This window comes from Ictidomys tridecemlineatus, unplaced genomic scaffold, assembly GCF_052094955.1.
Source record: "Ictidomys tridecemlineatus isolate mIctTri1 unplaced genomic scaffold, mIctTri1.hap1 Scaffold_54, whole genome shotgun sequence".
NCBI lineage: Eukaryota > Metazoa > Chordata > Mammalia > Rodentia > Sciuridae > Ictidomys > Ictidomys tridecemlineatus.
Window position 1 is genome coordinate 2161090 of NW_027523576.1, and position 17820 is coordinate 2178909.

General features: G+C 31.4%; 1 protein-coding gene across 1 annotated transcript in view; it reads right to left on the reverse strand.

The window, feature by feature from the left end:
- Nucleotides 1-7674: 7674 nt before the first annotated feature.
- LOC144373988 (uncharacterized) overlaps nt 7675-17820 on the reverse strand; it is a 32732-nt gene continuing 22586 nt past the window's right edge. The window contains exons 3-4 of the mRNA XM_078036966.1: nt 17204-17408; nt 7675-7703 (exon numbers count right to left, since the gene is read on the reverse strand). Coding sequence (XP_077893092.1) covers nt 17324-17408 — 85 coding nt within the window. The 3' untranslated portion in view covers nt 7675-7703; nt 17204-17323. The remainder of the gene's footprint in view (nt 7704-17203; nt 17409-17820) is intronic.

Sequence of the window (17820 nt, forward strand, 5' to 3'; positions counted from 1 at the left end):
TAACACAATTATATATATAAATATATATATATTTAATGAATTAAATGGATTTACTCATTCCTCTTTCTCCCTTGTTCACTTTATATTATCTCCCTCTTTTTCTTTTTGTGTTTTCTACTCCTGTCTCTCCACTGCCATTTCCTTTCCCTCTTTCCTCATCATGACCCCACAGTTTAATAGCAATGTACTTTCTTTAATACCTAATTTCTTAACTTATGCTAGAGAATTACTCCACTTTCCACTTTTAGATAAAAGAGATTGAGAAGAACATGTTCAGAATATTTTTTGAAGGTTTATTAGTATATGGCTTTGTTCTGAATTGATTACAGCTGATTGTATCTCCTCTCAAAACAGTGTGAGGGACTGAATATAAAATCAATGTTGGGTGTGAGTTTTGACATAGACATATTCCCAACTCAGGGCACACAATTAAGAGAAACAGCTCACTAAAAAGTTCCTTACATAACACTGGAAGAGATAATCATCCTAGCAGATGTGAAAATATCAACCCAGAAATACAAAAAATGTGAGGAAACAAGGTAATAAGATAGTTTTCAAAATTCACACCTCTCCAATAACTGATTTCATAGACACTGAAGTCAAGAAAATGTCAGATGAAGAATTCAACAAGTTTTTGGACGGGGGTTGTAGCTCAGTGGTAGAGCGCTCCTCTAGCAAGTGTCAGGCACTGGATTTGATTCTGAGCACTGCATAAAAATAAGCAAATAAAATAAAGGTATTGTCCATCAAAAACTACAAATATTTTTTAAAAATTCAAAAATTGGTTAAAATGATCACTGAAGTAAAAGAACATCTATCAAATAAACTAAAGGAAGAAAGGTAGGCTATAAAAGAGCATTTGAATTTAAAGATACAGATTCATAAAAAGCACCAAACAGAAATCTTGGAAATAAAAATCTCAATCAAATACAAAAGTCATTTGAAATTCTTACTAATAGATTAGGTGATGTAGAAAACAAAGTTTTAGGCCTTGAAGAGAAAATATTAATGAGAATACTTTACATGAGCAGAGTATCTAAGAAATATGGGACATTAAAAGACCTAACAAGGCTCATAGAACAAGAGAGATACATGACACTGATATACCAAAAATACAGACTAAGAAAAGAATTTTTAAATGCTACAAGACAGAAATGCCAAGGACATGTATAAAGGAAAACCAGTCACAATGACAGCAAATCTCTCAGCAAAAACTCTAAAGGCCAGGAAGGCTTGGAACAAATTGTTTCAAGCCCTGAAAGAATGTAATTATAAACCTAGATTGCTATTTCCAGTAATTATGTGACAGAACCTAAGAAGAAATAAAAAATTTATGTGATAAGAATAAACAAAAGGAAATCATGACCACTAAGCAAATACTATAGAAAAATAGAAAATTCTACACACAGAAGATGATAGAAGTTTTAATAAGGAGATCTCGGAAAGGAATAAATCTCATTAGAAGAGTATATTAGTCATTCACAGACTGAAAATGAAAAGATGGAAAATTATATTTAATGCAGATGGAGCCTGAAAGAAGCAGGGGTGGTAACTCTCACATCAGAAAGAAGCAAATTTTAATCCAAAAAAAAAGTGGCTAAAAAGATCACTGGTAGAGAAAAAAGTCCAACAAGAAAAAATAAAGATTGAAAATATTATCCCCCAAATACCTATGCACTGAATGAGACAAAATAAACAATATTTGACAGTAAGACTCAGATAAATTCCAATACAACAATCATGGTAACTTCAATATAATTCTCCAATAGATACATCATAAAGACACTACACAAATAAAACCTACTATAGATCAAATGGACTTAGGGACATCTACAGAATATTTCATCCAACAACAGCTGAATATGCTATCTTTTCAGATGCTCATGAAATGTTCTCCAAGGTAAACCCTATTTTAGGACACAAAACAAGTCTTTGAAAACATTTTTCAAAAACTAAAATAATTCTTTGCATCATATCAGATCATAACAAAATAAATTCATTGGCCAAGAAAACTACAGAAACTATATAAATACATGGAGACTGAATAATGCAATACTGAATGATGAGCACAGGACAGGCATGTTAGGTCACAAAATAAGTCTCAGCAAATTTGAAAAAAATGAAGCCAAAGCATGTATCTTCCTCTGAAAACAATGAAATATAACTAGAAAAACAGTAAGAATTTTAGACATTGACTATAGAAATACATGCATATTAGAAAATATTCTCTTCATTAACCAATAGGGAAATTTAAAAATTTCTTGCAAACATATAAAAATAATGTTCTAAAACTTATGACAATATGGTAAAAGCAGAACAAATAGGTAATTTTTATAGTAGCAAGTACTTACATTAGAAAAATAAGATTTCACAAAAACAAATTAAGGATGTAAATTAAAGAACTAGAAAAGAATTAACCAAACCCCAAGTTAGTAGAAGAAAAAAAATAACAAAGATTGAGCAAAAATAAATAAAATAGAGCCTTAAAAAATACAAAAGATTAATAAAAAAGGGATTTTTTAAAAGATAAACAAAACTGACTAATCTTTACTATATAGACTAACTAAACAACAATAGGAACAACAAAAAAGAAACAGAAGACCCAAGTAAATAACATCAGGAAATACAAATGCAAAGAATCATTAAGGATTATGATGTATAACTATACAGGAATAAATTGAAAAACCTAGAAGAAAAGTATAAATTTCTGGATACATATGACCTAACAAAGTTGAATCACAATGACAAAAATCAGAAGTGATCAATAACCAGTAATACAAAAATTTACCAAAGAAGAAATACCTAGGATGAGATGGCTTCATGCCTGAATTCTGCCAAATATTTAAAGAAGGAATAATGCTGGTTCTCCTCTAAATACTTTAAAGAAATGAAAAGGAGGAAACCCCTGAAAACTTACTCTGTTAAGATAGCATTACCCTGATAAATAAACCAGGCAAAAACAAACAATAGCAAAAACAGACTATAGCCAGGCGCGGTGGTGTATATCTGTAATCCGAGTGGCCCAGGAGGCTGAGGCATTAAGCAACTCAGTGAGACCCTGTGTCTAAATAAAATACAAAATAGGGCTGGGGATGTGGCTCTGTGATCAACTGCTGCGAATTCTCTCTCTGATCCCTGCCCCCCTGCTCTCCCCCCAAAACCCAGATCATTACAGATCAATATCCCTGATGAACAAATATGCAATAATTCTCAAAACTATGTTAGCAAATCAAACACAAAAGTACATTAAAAAGATCCTGTGCCATGATCAAATTAAATTTATCCCAGGGATACAAGGAGGTTCAAAATAATAAACTTAGCACAGTAATACATTAATAGAAGAAAGGACAAAATCATCTAATTATGTCAGTGGATAGAAAAACTATATTCAATAAAATTCAATGTCCCTTTGTGATAAAAACTCTCAAAAAATTAGATAAAGAAGAAATATACTTTGAGATAATGAAGCCCACATGTGACAAAATTGTAACCAATACTCTGAATAGGTAAAAGCTGACATCATTACCTCTAAGATGAAGGAAAAGATAATGATGTCTATTGTCACTGTTCTCATTCAACACAATATTGGAAATCTTAGGCAGAGGAATAAAGCAAGAGAAAGAAATAAAGGGCACCCAAATAGGAAAGAAGAAAGTAAATTATTTTTGTTTATAGAGGACATGATTTGATATATAGAAAAAACTGAAGATTCTTCTGAACTGTTAAAAAGAATACATTTCATTAAGGTTGTAGGATATAACAATTAACAAAAATCAGTAGCTTTTTTATTTAAATATGCCAAAAACAAAATTGCTAAAAAACTAATCAATAAAATAGTCCCATTTGCAATACCTACAAACTTAAGTGAAAAGAAGTAAAAATAAAATACCTAGGAATAAGTTTAAACAAATGACTAATCTCTACAACAAACATAACAAAATGCTGATGAAATAAATTGAAGAGGACAAAAGTAAATAGAAAGACACTTCCTGTTCATGGAGTAAAAAAATCTTTATTATTAAAATATCCACAGTACTCAAATCAATCTACAAATTCAATATTATTCCTAACAAAGCAAATATGTTTTCTCAGAACATAACTAAAAGTTTTATGCAATCACAAAAGGTGCCAAATAGCCAAAGCAGTCCTGAGCAAAAAAAAGCTGAAGGTATTATAATACCTGACTTCAAAAGATACTACAAAGATATAGTAACCAAAACAACATGGTGTTAACATAGAGTACAAAAGAATTGAGTTCCTAGAGATAAATCCACAAATAACAGTGGACAGTTTGGGATAAGGTACCCATAGTGTACATTGAGGAATGGAAAGTTTCTTCCTTGAACTGTTCCAGAAAAACTGGATATATACTGGATATCCACAAGATGAAAACTAGATCCCCATCTTTCACCATATAAAAAAAAACTACAAAAAAATGATAAAAAATTAAATGTAAGACCCGTATCTATACAACTACTAGATGAAAATATAGAGAAATGTTTCAGTACATTGGTCTGGGAAAAGATATTTTTTGCTATCAATTCACAAACACAGGAAACAAAATATGTGATAAACTGGATTATCATAAACTAAAACTTCTTCATGATACTGAAACCCATCAAAATAATGAAGACATAACTGACAGAATAGAGAAAATATCTGCAAGCCATGTATCTGACAAGGGACTAATATTTAGAATATACCAGTTAATCAAAAACTCAAGACAAAAACAATCCAGTTTTCAAAAGACTGAAAGACACAGACTTTTTCACAAAGACAGTAAAAAAATGGCCAATAAAGGATCAACCTAGGCACCTACTGACAAAAGAGTAGATAACGAAAATGTGATATGTAGATACAATGAAATATTATTCAGTCATCAAAAGGATGAAAGCTTGTCCATTGTGAGACGAGAGATGAAGAAGAAGACATTATGTTAAGTGAAGCAAGTCAGGCTCAGAAAGAATATGTTCTTCGACATATATAGAACAAAAGTTGGATCTCAAAGAACTGGAGAAGAAAATGGTGGTTACCAGAGCCTGAGTAGGACATGGGGAAAAGAAGACAGAGAGTGAATTATTAACAGGTAGAAGGGTACAGCTGGACAGGAAAAATAACTCCTAATGTTTTACAACACAACAGCCTAACTATAGTTCACAACAATTAACTGAAAATATTTCAAAATAGGTAGTAGAGAAAATTTCAAATATTCCTACCACAAAGAAATAATAAATGCCTTAAGTGACAGAGAAGCTAATTACCCTGACATTATCTACATTTGTGCACATGTATTAAGTGTCAGATTATACTCCATAAGTTTTTATAATTACGATGCATCAATTAGAAGTAAAGATACTTTTAAAGAAAAGAATGAAGAGATAACAGGAGCAAAAAGTAAAACTCTCTTTATTCAAAAATGACCATATCTCACATGTAGAAAAGTTCTAAACAACCTAAAAAAAAAAAAAAAAAACAGAATAAAACAAAACTCACCACACCCTGACCAAAACTGCTAGGATAAAATTACTTTGTACAAATTTTAAAAACTGTATTTTTGTGTAATAGCAGGGAACAATCTAACACAAAATAATAAAATCGCAGTTACAAGATAAAATATGAAAACGATTAGAAAAGAATTGATTCATTACAATTCATATGAAAACTTCAGAAGCTATTGTGTAAAATAGGACAAGTTTATCCCCAAATTTGTATTCTGCAAAGGACCTATAATACTCAAAACAACTTTGAAAAGGAAGAACAAAGTAGAAATACTATATTACCTAATTTAAAAATATTACTCAAGGGCTGTGGCTGTGGTTCTGTGGTAGAGTATTTGCCTAGCACATGTGAGGCCCTGGGTTCTATCCTTAACATCACATAAAAAATAAATGAATAAAATAAAGCTATAGAAAAAAAAGTTACTTCATTTAAAAAAAATCTTATTCAAATGCTACTCAAAGAAGGTAGCATGGGGGTAAGGACAAATAGCTCAGAATGCAAACCAATCTACAAGTTCAGTGTTGTTATCTTTATACCTAAAGTAGTCAGATACATCCATTAAAATAAAGAGAGATTAATATATTTTGAAGATGCAAAACTTCTTGGGCAAATTCTAGCAAATCACATTCAATAATATTAAAAAATAAAAAAAAAACTACAACATAACTGTGGGTTTTGACCCATGAATAAATGTAAACATATGAAAGTCAAACAACTCAGTTCATCACATTAACAATGTTCAAAAAGAATATTACACAATGATCTCCAGATGCAGAAAAGCAACTCATAAAATCCAATGTACATTCTGAATTAAAACTTTCTGAAGAACAGAAACAAACAAACTTTGTCAGTCTAATAGATGGCATCTATGAAAACCTTACAGTAAACAATACATTTAATGGTGAAAGACTAATTTTTTTAGACAAAAAAGCCAGACTAATGAGAAATATATATTGCATAATTCTATTGCTGCAAAAGTCTAAAAGAGAACCATGAATCAAATAGCAGAACAGGATGATGCAAGGGTAAAGTGCTGAGAAAGTAGGTAGGGAGGAACTACAAAGTGCCAAGAAAAATCTTCTAAGGTTGATGGACTTATTATTTATCTTGTGGCTTTTCAGGTACATAATATGTCAAAACTCATTCAATTATACAATTAAATGTGCAGTTTTACCTCAACTATACATTCACAAAGAACAAAAGACTACATGACTGCATGCCACATACATGTAAGCTCTTTTTTTGTTGTTTCAAATAAATGGGTCAGTATTGGATTATATGCAAGGTTTATGCAAAAAAGAGGATATAAAGATCTAACCAGAGGATCCATACTAAAACTAAGGCCTTGGTCCTGTTTCAAAAGATATTTATATACTTTTGAGTTAAAATGTTTAAATTCTGCTAAAATCTCAAAGTTATATATAAACACACACCTACACACAAAATTTCTTATGTTAAACTACTGCTTTATATGAATTTATCAACTACAGTTTCAAATCCATCTGAAAACAGTGCTTCTATTGGAGTGTATCTACCTATACATATACTGCATCTAAGTAACAGAAATATAGGTACACATACAATCTATTAATTTATGTCAAATATGCTTTTATAATGTAGTATTTTCAAAGTTTTATGACTTCACAGAAAGACAAAATAAACTCATTCGTAATGTAGTATGACAAAAAATATTTCACTAACAATTCCTTTCTTATTCTTGTCCTTTTTCTTCTTAACAGACATGTTTAAAAAAGATTAGTCATTAATTTGATCATTAAACAAGACAGTAAGTAACACAGATCAAGAAGTAAAGCATTTAATTTTTTTCAAATGTGAAAAACATATCTTATTAAGGCTACATTAATTTAATAATCACATAAATATTCTATTAGTACAAATGCCAAGTCCATAGGCTGCCTCCAACAGTAGACAGTCTGAGTTTGGAAGAATGTGGCAGTAATAAGTGCATATTCTCCACATGTCATTTACATAGCATTTACAGCCACAGTTGTTTTCCAGAAAACAAAAGTAATAATTAGTAGAGTATTATGGCTTTACAGTTAGTCTGTTACAAATAAGCAATAATTATCTAAGGTAAAGACTTTCTAAATGACTTTAAAAATCCCTTACCGGTATCTATGAACAAATATGCCCTTAAAAATAGAGTTCATCATATTTTCGATTTCGTCCTGGTTTTCTTGTAGCTGGTGGGGGGAGAAAAGACAGTAAAACACGTAAATTGAAAAACTGGCTATTTTATTTGGAATGAACATTTCCAACTGTTTTAAAATCCTGGTTATTATCTATCCTTTCTCTCATTATGCAATAGATGTTTGAAATAACCAGTATACTTGCATTACTTCTACAGCTTTATCACCTTAAATCTCTTGCTGTCTCTATCTAGACACGGATTAGCTAGGAATGGTAGTGAATATCTGTAATTTAAAGGACTCAGGAGCCTGAGGCAGGAGGAATTCAAGTTTGAAGCCAGTTACAGCAACTTAGCAAGATCCTCCGCAACTTGGTGAGACCCTGTCTAAAAATAAAAAAAAATAAGAACAACTGGGGATTGAAAAAGAACTCAGTAGTGCCTCTAGGTTCAATCCCCATTTATTAAAGAGAAAAGAAACAAGAAGAAAAAATAGATATATACTACATAGTGACTAACAAGGTAAAGTGATCAGGCTCCTATCTCCAAAGTATCATCTGCTAAAAGATGGGAGCCATTACAGCATGTTAGCATAATGATAAGACTTATCTAATCCCAGGGGACAAATTGAAGTCAGAAAAGAGAGAGAGAACAATCTGAAAAACAATGTTCTAAAGTGAACGGGGATTAGATTCATTATACAAATATAAGGACTGGCCTTAGAGGGCATTGTAGTAAGAGAAAAGACAGAACGTATAGATATTACAACTATTGTAGCCAGACAGGTAGGTTTAATCCTTGAATAATCCTCTTCTGATTGTTTCCATTAAAGAACAAGATAATCAACTAAGTGTGAAGACAATACAGGAGGTTTTATAGTTTTGAGGTAAGGCATAACCTTGTAAGGAAGTGCAAATAACTCTAGAATGAAATATCATAGGGTTTACTAGGCAGCATTAAAAAGGTTCCATTGACAGATTAACAGAAAATCCAGCCATTATAGTTAGGTTTCCTCCCCAGTCACTTTCAGGTACTCTGATGCAAGTGTGGTGCATATGGTGATACAGGGTTTTCTAGGGAGTATGACGAAGGGAGACAGAGGCAAGAAATTGAGGGTATAAAGAAGGATGTGATTATAATAAATAATGAAAGGAAAAAAGAGATAGATATTGTGTGAAGAATAATAAAAATACTGGGATGGAACTGCAAATTGGTGCAACCACTATGGAAAGTGGTATGGAGATTCCTCAGAAAACTTGGAAAGGAGCTACCATTTGACCCAGCTATCCCACTCCTCCGTTTATACCCAAAGGACTTAAAATCAACATATTATAGTAATGCAGCCACTCTATGTATAAAGAAGCTCAATTCTCAATAGCTAAACTATGGAACCAACCTAGGTGTCCTTCAATAGATGAATGGATTAAAAAAGGGGTATATATACCCAATGGGATATTACTCAGCTTTAAAGAAGAATGAAATTATGACATTTGCTAGTAAATAGATGGAGTTGGAGAAAATCATGCTAAGTGAAATAAGCCAATCCGAAAAAACCACAGGCCAAATGTTTTCTCTAATATAAAGATGCTAATTCACAATAAAAGAAGAATGTTACCTTAGACTAGGTAGAGGGAATCGAAAAAAGGGGAGGAAAGGGGATTTAGGGATAGGAAAGATAATGGAATGAAACAGTCATTATTACTTTATGTATGTATGTGACTGCATGATCAATATGATTCTATAACATGAACACTCAGAAAAATGAAAAAATTATATCCCATCTATAGATATCAAAGTGCATAAATGCATTCTACTATCATGTATAACTAATTAAAACAAATAAAAAATTTAAAAAAATACTGTGTAAAAGTATTTCAGGACCAAACAGAAGAAAAACAGTAGATGAGTAGGAAAACAGAAAAAAAAAACACTACACTGCCCTGGCTGGTCTAAAACTCATAGGTTCAAGTGATCTTCCAAAGTGGGGAGGGGACTATAGGCACATGTTACTATATCTAGTGTCTAAAAATGTTTGATAATGGGACACATTAGATTATTAAGAGAGGGTTGATAATACTTAATTTTGCATAAGCCTTACTATAAAAAGCTTAGGTTAAAAGGGGGCTATGATAAACTTCATCATTTTCAAATGATAAAGATTTAACTAATTGGGACTGGGGTTGTGGCTCAGGGTAGAGCACTTGCCTAGCATCCATGAGGCACTGGGATGCACCCACATAAAAACAAACAAAAAAAAAAACAAAGAAATAAGCAAGCAAATAAAAGTATCCTATCCATCTACAACTAAAAAACTATTTAAAAAAAAAGATTTAACTAATCCCTTTATCCCTTTAAATTTGAAGCAAAATAGGAAGGAGAAAAGATTTTTCATCTTCAAAGAATCCAGAAAATACCTGCAGTCTCAAATCACAAATATATGAATAGCAAGGAGACGAGGAGGGAACATTCAAATCAAAGAAAGAGGTAGAAAAATCATGACAGCTATTATCTGTGAAACAAAAAGCCATTTTGCTCTGTAAAATGCAGAAACAGACTGCATCTGTTCCACAGAAGATGGAAAGTGATATAGTCTGTAAAATATGCAATTAAATTCCCATGTCCTCACCAAACCTAGGCAGCCTGGCAATTTTTCTACCACATACTTATTTTGGAAGTCCAGACATTTATTTCTTGAGGAAAATAAACCAGAGATTTGGAATCATCGTATATATACATAATACATATGCATACACACACACACACACACATATGTGATTCACATTAACAATTATATGTGATGTGCAGAATGTCAAGCACTTCCTCACCCTACCCAACTCCAAAATGTCAAGACAGCCATTATACATGCTTCTGCAAAGAAGCTGATCTTTTACAGGAGAAAAAAAAATTACCAAAGCCAACATCTGAGGACCTATAATGAAAACATTAGTTTACCACTAGACAACCCCACAATGATACCCACCAATCTGGAAAAAACATACACCAGAGTATAGCACCGTAAAATTTCAGAATACTAGGAACAAGTAGCAAAATGTAAAAGTTTCTAAAGACAAGAAACAGGGTCATTACTTGGCAGAGCAGCTCAAGACTGTTATCCCAGTGACTGGAAGACTGAGACAGGAGGATTCCAAGTTTGAGTCCAGCCTCAGCAACTTAGTGAGATGCTGTCTCAAAATAAAAAAATTAAAAGGGTTAAGGAGGTGGCTTAGTGGTTAAGTGCCCCCCCCACCGAGTTCAATAGGGAGGGAGGGAGGGAGGGAAGGAAGGAAGGGAGGAAGGAAGGAAGGGAGGAATGGAGGGAGGGAGGGAAGGAGAGAGGCTTGAAATATTTTAATTAATTATTTATTTGTAAAGTTGTTGATGAACCTTTATCTTATTTATTTATATGTGGTGCTGAGAACCGAACCTAGTGCCTCACACATGCTAGGCAAGCATTCTCTCACTTAGCCACAATCCTAGCCCTTGAAATCTTAATAGCGAAGAACTTCTCAGGAGCAATACTGGAAGATAGAGACAAATTCTGAAGAAAATAATTTGTAATATTTAAATCTAAATTGCAGTCAACTATTAAATAAGAGGCCAAATCCATATTTTGTAAACATGCAAAATCTCAAATATTTACTTCCCTGATATCCTTTTATTCATAAATGTATCAGATAATATCCTATACCAGAAAAGGAGACTAAATTAAGGGGAAAAATATAATAGGGGATCTAAAAGATAAAGGATCCAAACAACAGGAAAAACAGAAAATTTATATAAATTGAGGGACAGTACAATTGTAGCAAATAAGGTTATGATTTAAAAAAATTAAAAGCACATTAAAATTCTTGTTAAATAAATTTAACACTTATTTTATTTCCTTGATTCTATTTAACTTAATTTTGACCATAATTTTAAGTTTGTAAGAGTTCTGATTCTTCACGTTGTTTTAACTACATGCCAGTACTGAGAAAGGATCACTGGTATTGATACCATACAGATGAAGCACAGATGTTAAGCTGCTTGTCCAAAGTCACTAAGTTAATAAATACAAGATACAAAATGTTTGTAAAGTGATTTTTAAAAACAAGGTTTATTTTAAGAAACTGGTTTCTAAAATAAAGCCGATTTTCAGAACTGTTAAAAAAAACAAAAGGAATGTAAAAACCAACAAAAAGAAAAAATTTTAAATTACTCTAGACTCAAAAAAGATATTAAAATTTTAAAGTCATACTTTTCTTTTACAGATATAATTATATGATGTGGAGGTATTTGTGGTTTTGGCCAACTGTATATTAACCCCAAAATACTACAAGGTAATGATTAACAAATATTAGAAACTTGAATTAAAGTTTTATACCTGTAGCATGGGTGAGAAAGATGAATGATAAAGTAAAATAACAGAAGGGATAAAAGTACAAGGCAATGAAAACTTGTACTTTTTAAGAAACACTTAAAAATGAGTAGGAAAATTTAAATATAAAGACAAAAATTAAAAGAGAAATTATTTATACTCTATGGTCTCTTTTTTTTGATGATGACAGATTGTACTAAACTTTTCAAATCCTAACCATAAAAAACAGAAATAATCTGTCTGTTTAAGAATTATAAAATACTTAGTGAATTTAATAAATAGAATATGGGTTCTGAGAATCAATAGGTAAGTAAAATGAAAATGCATCATATTAATATTCCTTAACAGCAATTTTTCTAAATTCACTAACTTGTCTTTTTTCCCTGATTTCCCCATTAGCCATGTCTATTATTACTATAAGTAGGTATTCAAACATTCTGTATGAACACAGACAAATACTATTAGCCCTCTTGTCATTATAGAGTAAGAGCAGCAACTTACTAAATTCCAGACACCATTCCAAACTCTCTTAATCTCTTTTAGAAAGAAGTAACTGTCATTATCTTTCCCACTTTGCATTTGAAGAAAATGAGACCAGGTAGGTTAAGATTATCCAACTAGTAAAAGGCACAGAGAAATGGGAATCCAGAAAGTTTGGCTCCAAAACCCATTCTATCAATCACTAATATATGGTTTCAGCAACTAAAAGCCAAAGAAAAGAAATGTCAATATTCTAAAGCAAAATGATTTTCACCCTACTATTAATAAATAAAGCAATTTCACATACATAATGTCTTTCTTCACAGAAAAAGTTTAGAGATGCTAAGAAATGTTAATAAATAATAAACCATATGCAAATATAAAATCAACCACAAGTTATCATAATAGTGTCAAACAATAAAGTATAAAGAAATATTTAATCCTTCAAGAGTTTTATCTTGAAATTTATCTTGAAACCATTTATCAAGACTGCCCTTATATAATGATCTTGACCACATTTTAAAATTTTTCCCAAACTCAATTTGGAAAAAATTAAAACAGAATCAATTACTTCATTATTAATACAGATACTTAATTCTTTATTCTCCTTTGTTCAAATAAGCATCTTCACCTTAAAAGTGAGAGGTAGCCAGCCAGTATTAGATTAATACTATCTGCAACATCATTAGAAAATTACATAGGTGAGAAAATAATGAAAAATAAAGTTAAACCAATGTTGCTCATTCTGAAAACTGCCATCTAACAAAAATTTGAAGTGAACAAGTTCTGAAGTATTGGCATACAGTTTAAAAGCAGTTGCTTAAAAATGAGATAACTATAATTCTGAAAAAGATTCTTGGAAGAAACCATTATTTTCATAATTCCAAACAAAGTGCTAAATCAAAGAAAGTCCTATTTATTCATGACCATGTTTAAAAAAAAAAAAAAACTTTCTCCTAAAGTATAAAAACTTCATCAAATTGGAGGAAAATGTTCCCAGTCTCAGACTATAAATCCACCAGAATTAGTGTAAGAAAATGTTTCTTAGATAAGTTAAATCCATAAACTGTTCTAATATGTCCAACTGAGAGCTATTATAAGGGTACTTAGTTCTGAGGATTAAGAGTTAATAAAAACTGTACTGCAATGTGAGCCTTCTTTATTTAACGGGTCAAGCAAATAAAACACTATACTTTAAATTTTCAATTAATAGAAAAGAAAAATAAGGAAAGTAGGAAATAAAATGTAACTGTTAACAGCCTGTTTCAATTTAATAATAAAAGTACTCCAAAAAGAGTTTACCTCCAATGAAAAGTTAGAATACTTATAAACTGGGATAACAGACCTGAAGAACTACAGAATGTTGAAAACTTTTAACAAAAATGTATTATAGAGTTTAACTCAATGCATAAACACTGATAATAGGGACACATTAGTTAATTCATAATAAGAAAGTGGGATATTTGGAAAACAGATTAAAAGTACTACTGATAAGATCACTCTAGTAACTTATGAAGCTATGGAACTCATCACATCTGTACCCTACAAAATAACTAACCTGATTCTCTCTCTTCTCAGCTAAAATATAAGCAATGTCAAGGAGCATTTTATTCCAAAGCCAATAATCATATCTGGCCATAACTGCCTTGTAACTGTCCATGCACATAGTCTTTGAAGCAGAGGATTAAATGTTCCTGCCCATTTTATCTAGTCCCTAAGACTTGTCCTGCAAAGTGAATAAAAATGATTATCTTTTAATCTATGCCTCAATACATACCACAAAAAAAGAGGACAAAGATGAGAACAAAAAATCCTTGACAATATGGATAATTATTGTCCAACTTAGAATTAAGTTCTCAGCAAGCCCTCTGTGCTTTGTTGAAAGAAAGGTGATTGATATGTCTCACACATTTTATTCAACTGAGCTTCAGAAGATATGATGATTAATATAGACATATGGGAATTAAAGTACTATTTTGAAACAAATTTAGAGAATGACTGAAAAATAGGTTCTAAGTTTTAAAAAATCAGTATAAACAATGTTGATAACTTCCACTTTTCAATATTTGATTTTGAAAAACAATTTCAAATGCAAATAATCTACATGATGAAATTTTTAAGAGTTTGGGTGAAAACAAAAAGGCATTCATAAAGCAATTTTAAGAGCTATCATGAACACAAGTAAATAATGGGAAAAGAGACAACAAAGAACTCGAAGGAAGCTACTCAACTTAAACAGAAGAAAAGCCATAATGAAAATATACAAAATTAGCAGATATAAGCAACCAAAGGGATAGTGAAAATGAGTCAACAGAAAGAAGAACTAAAATGAATCATCATAATAAATGTAGTTAAAATACAGAAATACATCATTTACATGGCATCGAAGGACAAATGCAAATGAATTAAAGTGTGTTGTTCAAAGAATTAAGACAACATGCTATTTTTGGTTCCAGAACTGAAGACAGGGAATTGTGCCTAACCATGCCCTCTACCACTGAAATATATATCCCTAGTCCCAAGTCAATATTTTAAAAGTGAAAATATCCTGCATATTTCTATAATACAATACTCTTTCTCTTTTCCCTTTTTTACCCCTCAGTACTAGGGACTAGAACCCAAGAGTTCTTTATCACTGAGCTACATACTCATCCTTTTTATTTTGAGACAGGGTCTTATTTAAGTGTCTGGGCTGGCCTTGAAATTTCCATCCTCCTGCTTCAGGCCAGCCAAGTCACTGGGATTAGAGGCATGCACCAAGGTGCCCAACTTCTGTTCTTAAATAGAGTTGTGTGGCACAAAGTTTTCTGGATTCAAGAGAGGTAGTCTACTGCTAAAGAAGAGCCCCAGATTGCTCTGAAACATAAGATCTATAAACTAACCTTTCTGTCTTTTTTGTGAATTGTCATTTCAAAACACTACCAGCAGAACAGTATCTAAGGTTAATCTTCAAGTTGTTGCTTCTCCTTCTCTCCTGACTTTAAGAAAATAGATAATAACTTCTTTTTGAAGGCAAGTGCATTAATTTTTTATGACAGCAACTTTGGCTTTTTAGAAGCAATTTCTACCTTATGTTTAAGTTGTATATATTTCAAATCACTGAAGTCTTTATGCATCTGACAACCAGGTAATTGGGCATTACTGTACACAGAGAGAAGTAAGATAAAAAGAAAATAGAAAACAAAAAAAAAGAAAAAGCAGACATATGCAGAAGATATTAAAGGCCATGAAATTAGAGAGCAATGTGTAGTATCACACAACTTACTGAATAAACATTTTAATTATATATTAAAAAATATATAACTACGTAAAAAACATTTCTCTTCCTAATAATGAAGAGGAGGATATTCTCAAAACAGAATAAACTGTGTTTGCTTTATGTTCAGTACAGAAATATTTAACAATAAATGATATTTCTATTTTACCTTTTATATAAAGATAAAACTAGGTAAAACATCTCCCTCTCCTCTTAACAATGAGAAAAAAGACAATGGTAAAAGAAAATAAATCGTTTCATATTTGTTTGGCATAAAACTGTAGAACACTAATCATAGCTGTATAGAACAAAAAATAAATAAATAAAAAGAAAATTGGAAAAAATGAATGGGATATCTCAAATAACTCCAGATAATATTATCATACTGGAATTGGGTAATAGGTCAAGCCAGAAAACAACACAATATTTAATCAGGCATTTGTAGCATATTGTTCCCAAATCACCAGGATCAACATCATTTAGAAACTTGTTAAATCCTGAGGGTGAGGCCCAATAATCTGTTTCTACATGTCTTTAGATGATTCTTATGCATGCTGAGGTTTGAGAAACAATGTTTTAAATAAATGAAATACTAAAATTTAAATGCAAGATGAAATGTATGTAGTTAACCTAAATCTGGTTTGTCATGGTAAAAATTAAGATGGAAGATACACAAAGTTACTGCTACAAAAAGATGTAAGTTGGGAATATTGAAATATGTTTATATATACACATGTGCTCTCACATGCACATTCCATACATGAATGAAAAGGAACAGTCATTTTAGGTAAGCACAGTTAAAGTAGTAGAGGCAAAACAATTACTCAATTAATAAAATTATCTTTTGGGAAAACAAAAAAATGAATATACTTGGCTGACAAGTTAATAATAATTCTAAATGAAGAAAGCAAAGGTAAAAACTTATCAGTTTTTCATATTATCTGAATGAACTGATATTAGTATCTGAATGAACTGATATTAGAGACATTAGGTCTAGATATGTTTAAGTTAGCAAAGCATTAGTTACAGAAAGAATATCTGTTTTATACTAGATAGAATTGTTTAAAATATTTGCAATAAAACAATAAGCCATAAAGCAATGTAATTAAGTAGAGGAAAAAACAATGCCAATTTGGAATTTCCACTATCATTAATTGGGTTTACCAAAGAATATGGCATAGTTACCTCTTAAAATATTTTGGTTGTAAAATATAAAGATGTAGGAAAACACATTCAGAAAGAAATTTACTGACATATTTTTATTTTTAAGGTTATCAGATGCCAGATAAGTAAATAGGCTTAAACTTTACCCTAACAGATAACACAAATCACTGAGATGAATTTGGCAGAATGTTATTTTCCAGAACACTGGTATTAAATTAATATTTGCTCTAAAGAAGGCTTAACTGAAATAAAATATACTTAACAAACCAAATGGAAAAGAAAGAACATGTTGGTAACTTACCAGCAAGGGTACTTCTATGCCTAAAAGCTCTGACTTGGGAGTCTGACAAACCAGTCAAAAGGGATATTACTGTATCCATCATATACTCATCATAAATAATGCTATATTGACACTGTCGAATCAGGACTCCAATAAATTCACAAAAATTTGATCGAAATTTTTTCCACTGTGGTCCAGGCATGGTAAGGGGATAATCACCACTGTCCTAAAAAGTATAAAAAGAATAGTAAGTATGACATGATAGTATATTGATCAAAGGTCCCCACCCCTCCTTTTTTTGGTACCAGGAATTGAATCCAGTGGTTAAGCCACTGGGTTAAGCCCCACTGGATTTTATATTTTATTATTTTATATTTTATTTAGAAACAGAGCTAAGCTGCTTAGGGCCTCACTAAGTGGGCAAGAGGAACAAGCATTGTAAGCAATATAATTAGCAAAGTCATACTAATGGGACCATAGAGCTACATTGTTTCATAAACTAAAATAGATTTTCTAGTATTAAAATAACAAAGTAAGGGCAGGAGCATAGTGACTCATAAAGGAAACTAAGGAAGTTACACTTCATTCTCGAGGCAGTGGGTGGCTGATGAATGATTTTGACCAAGTGAGTAACTAGC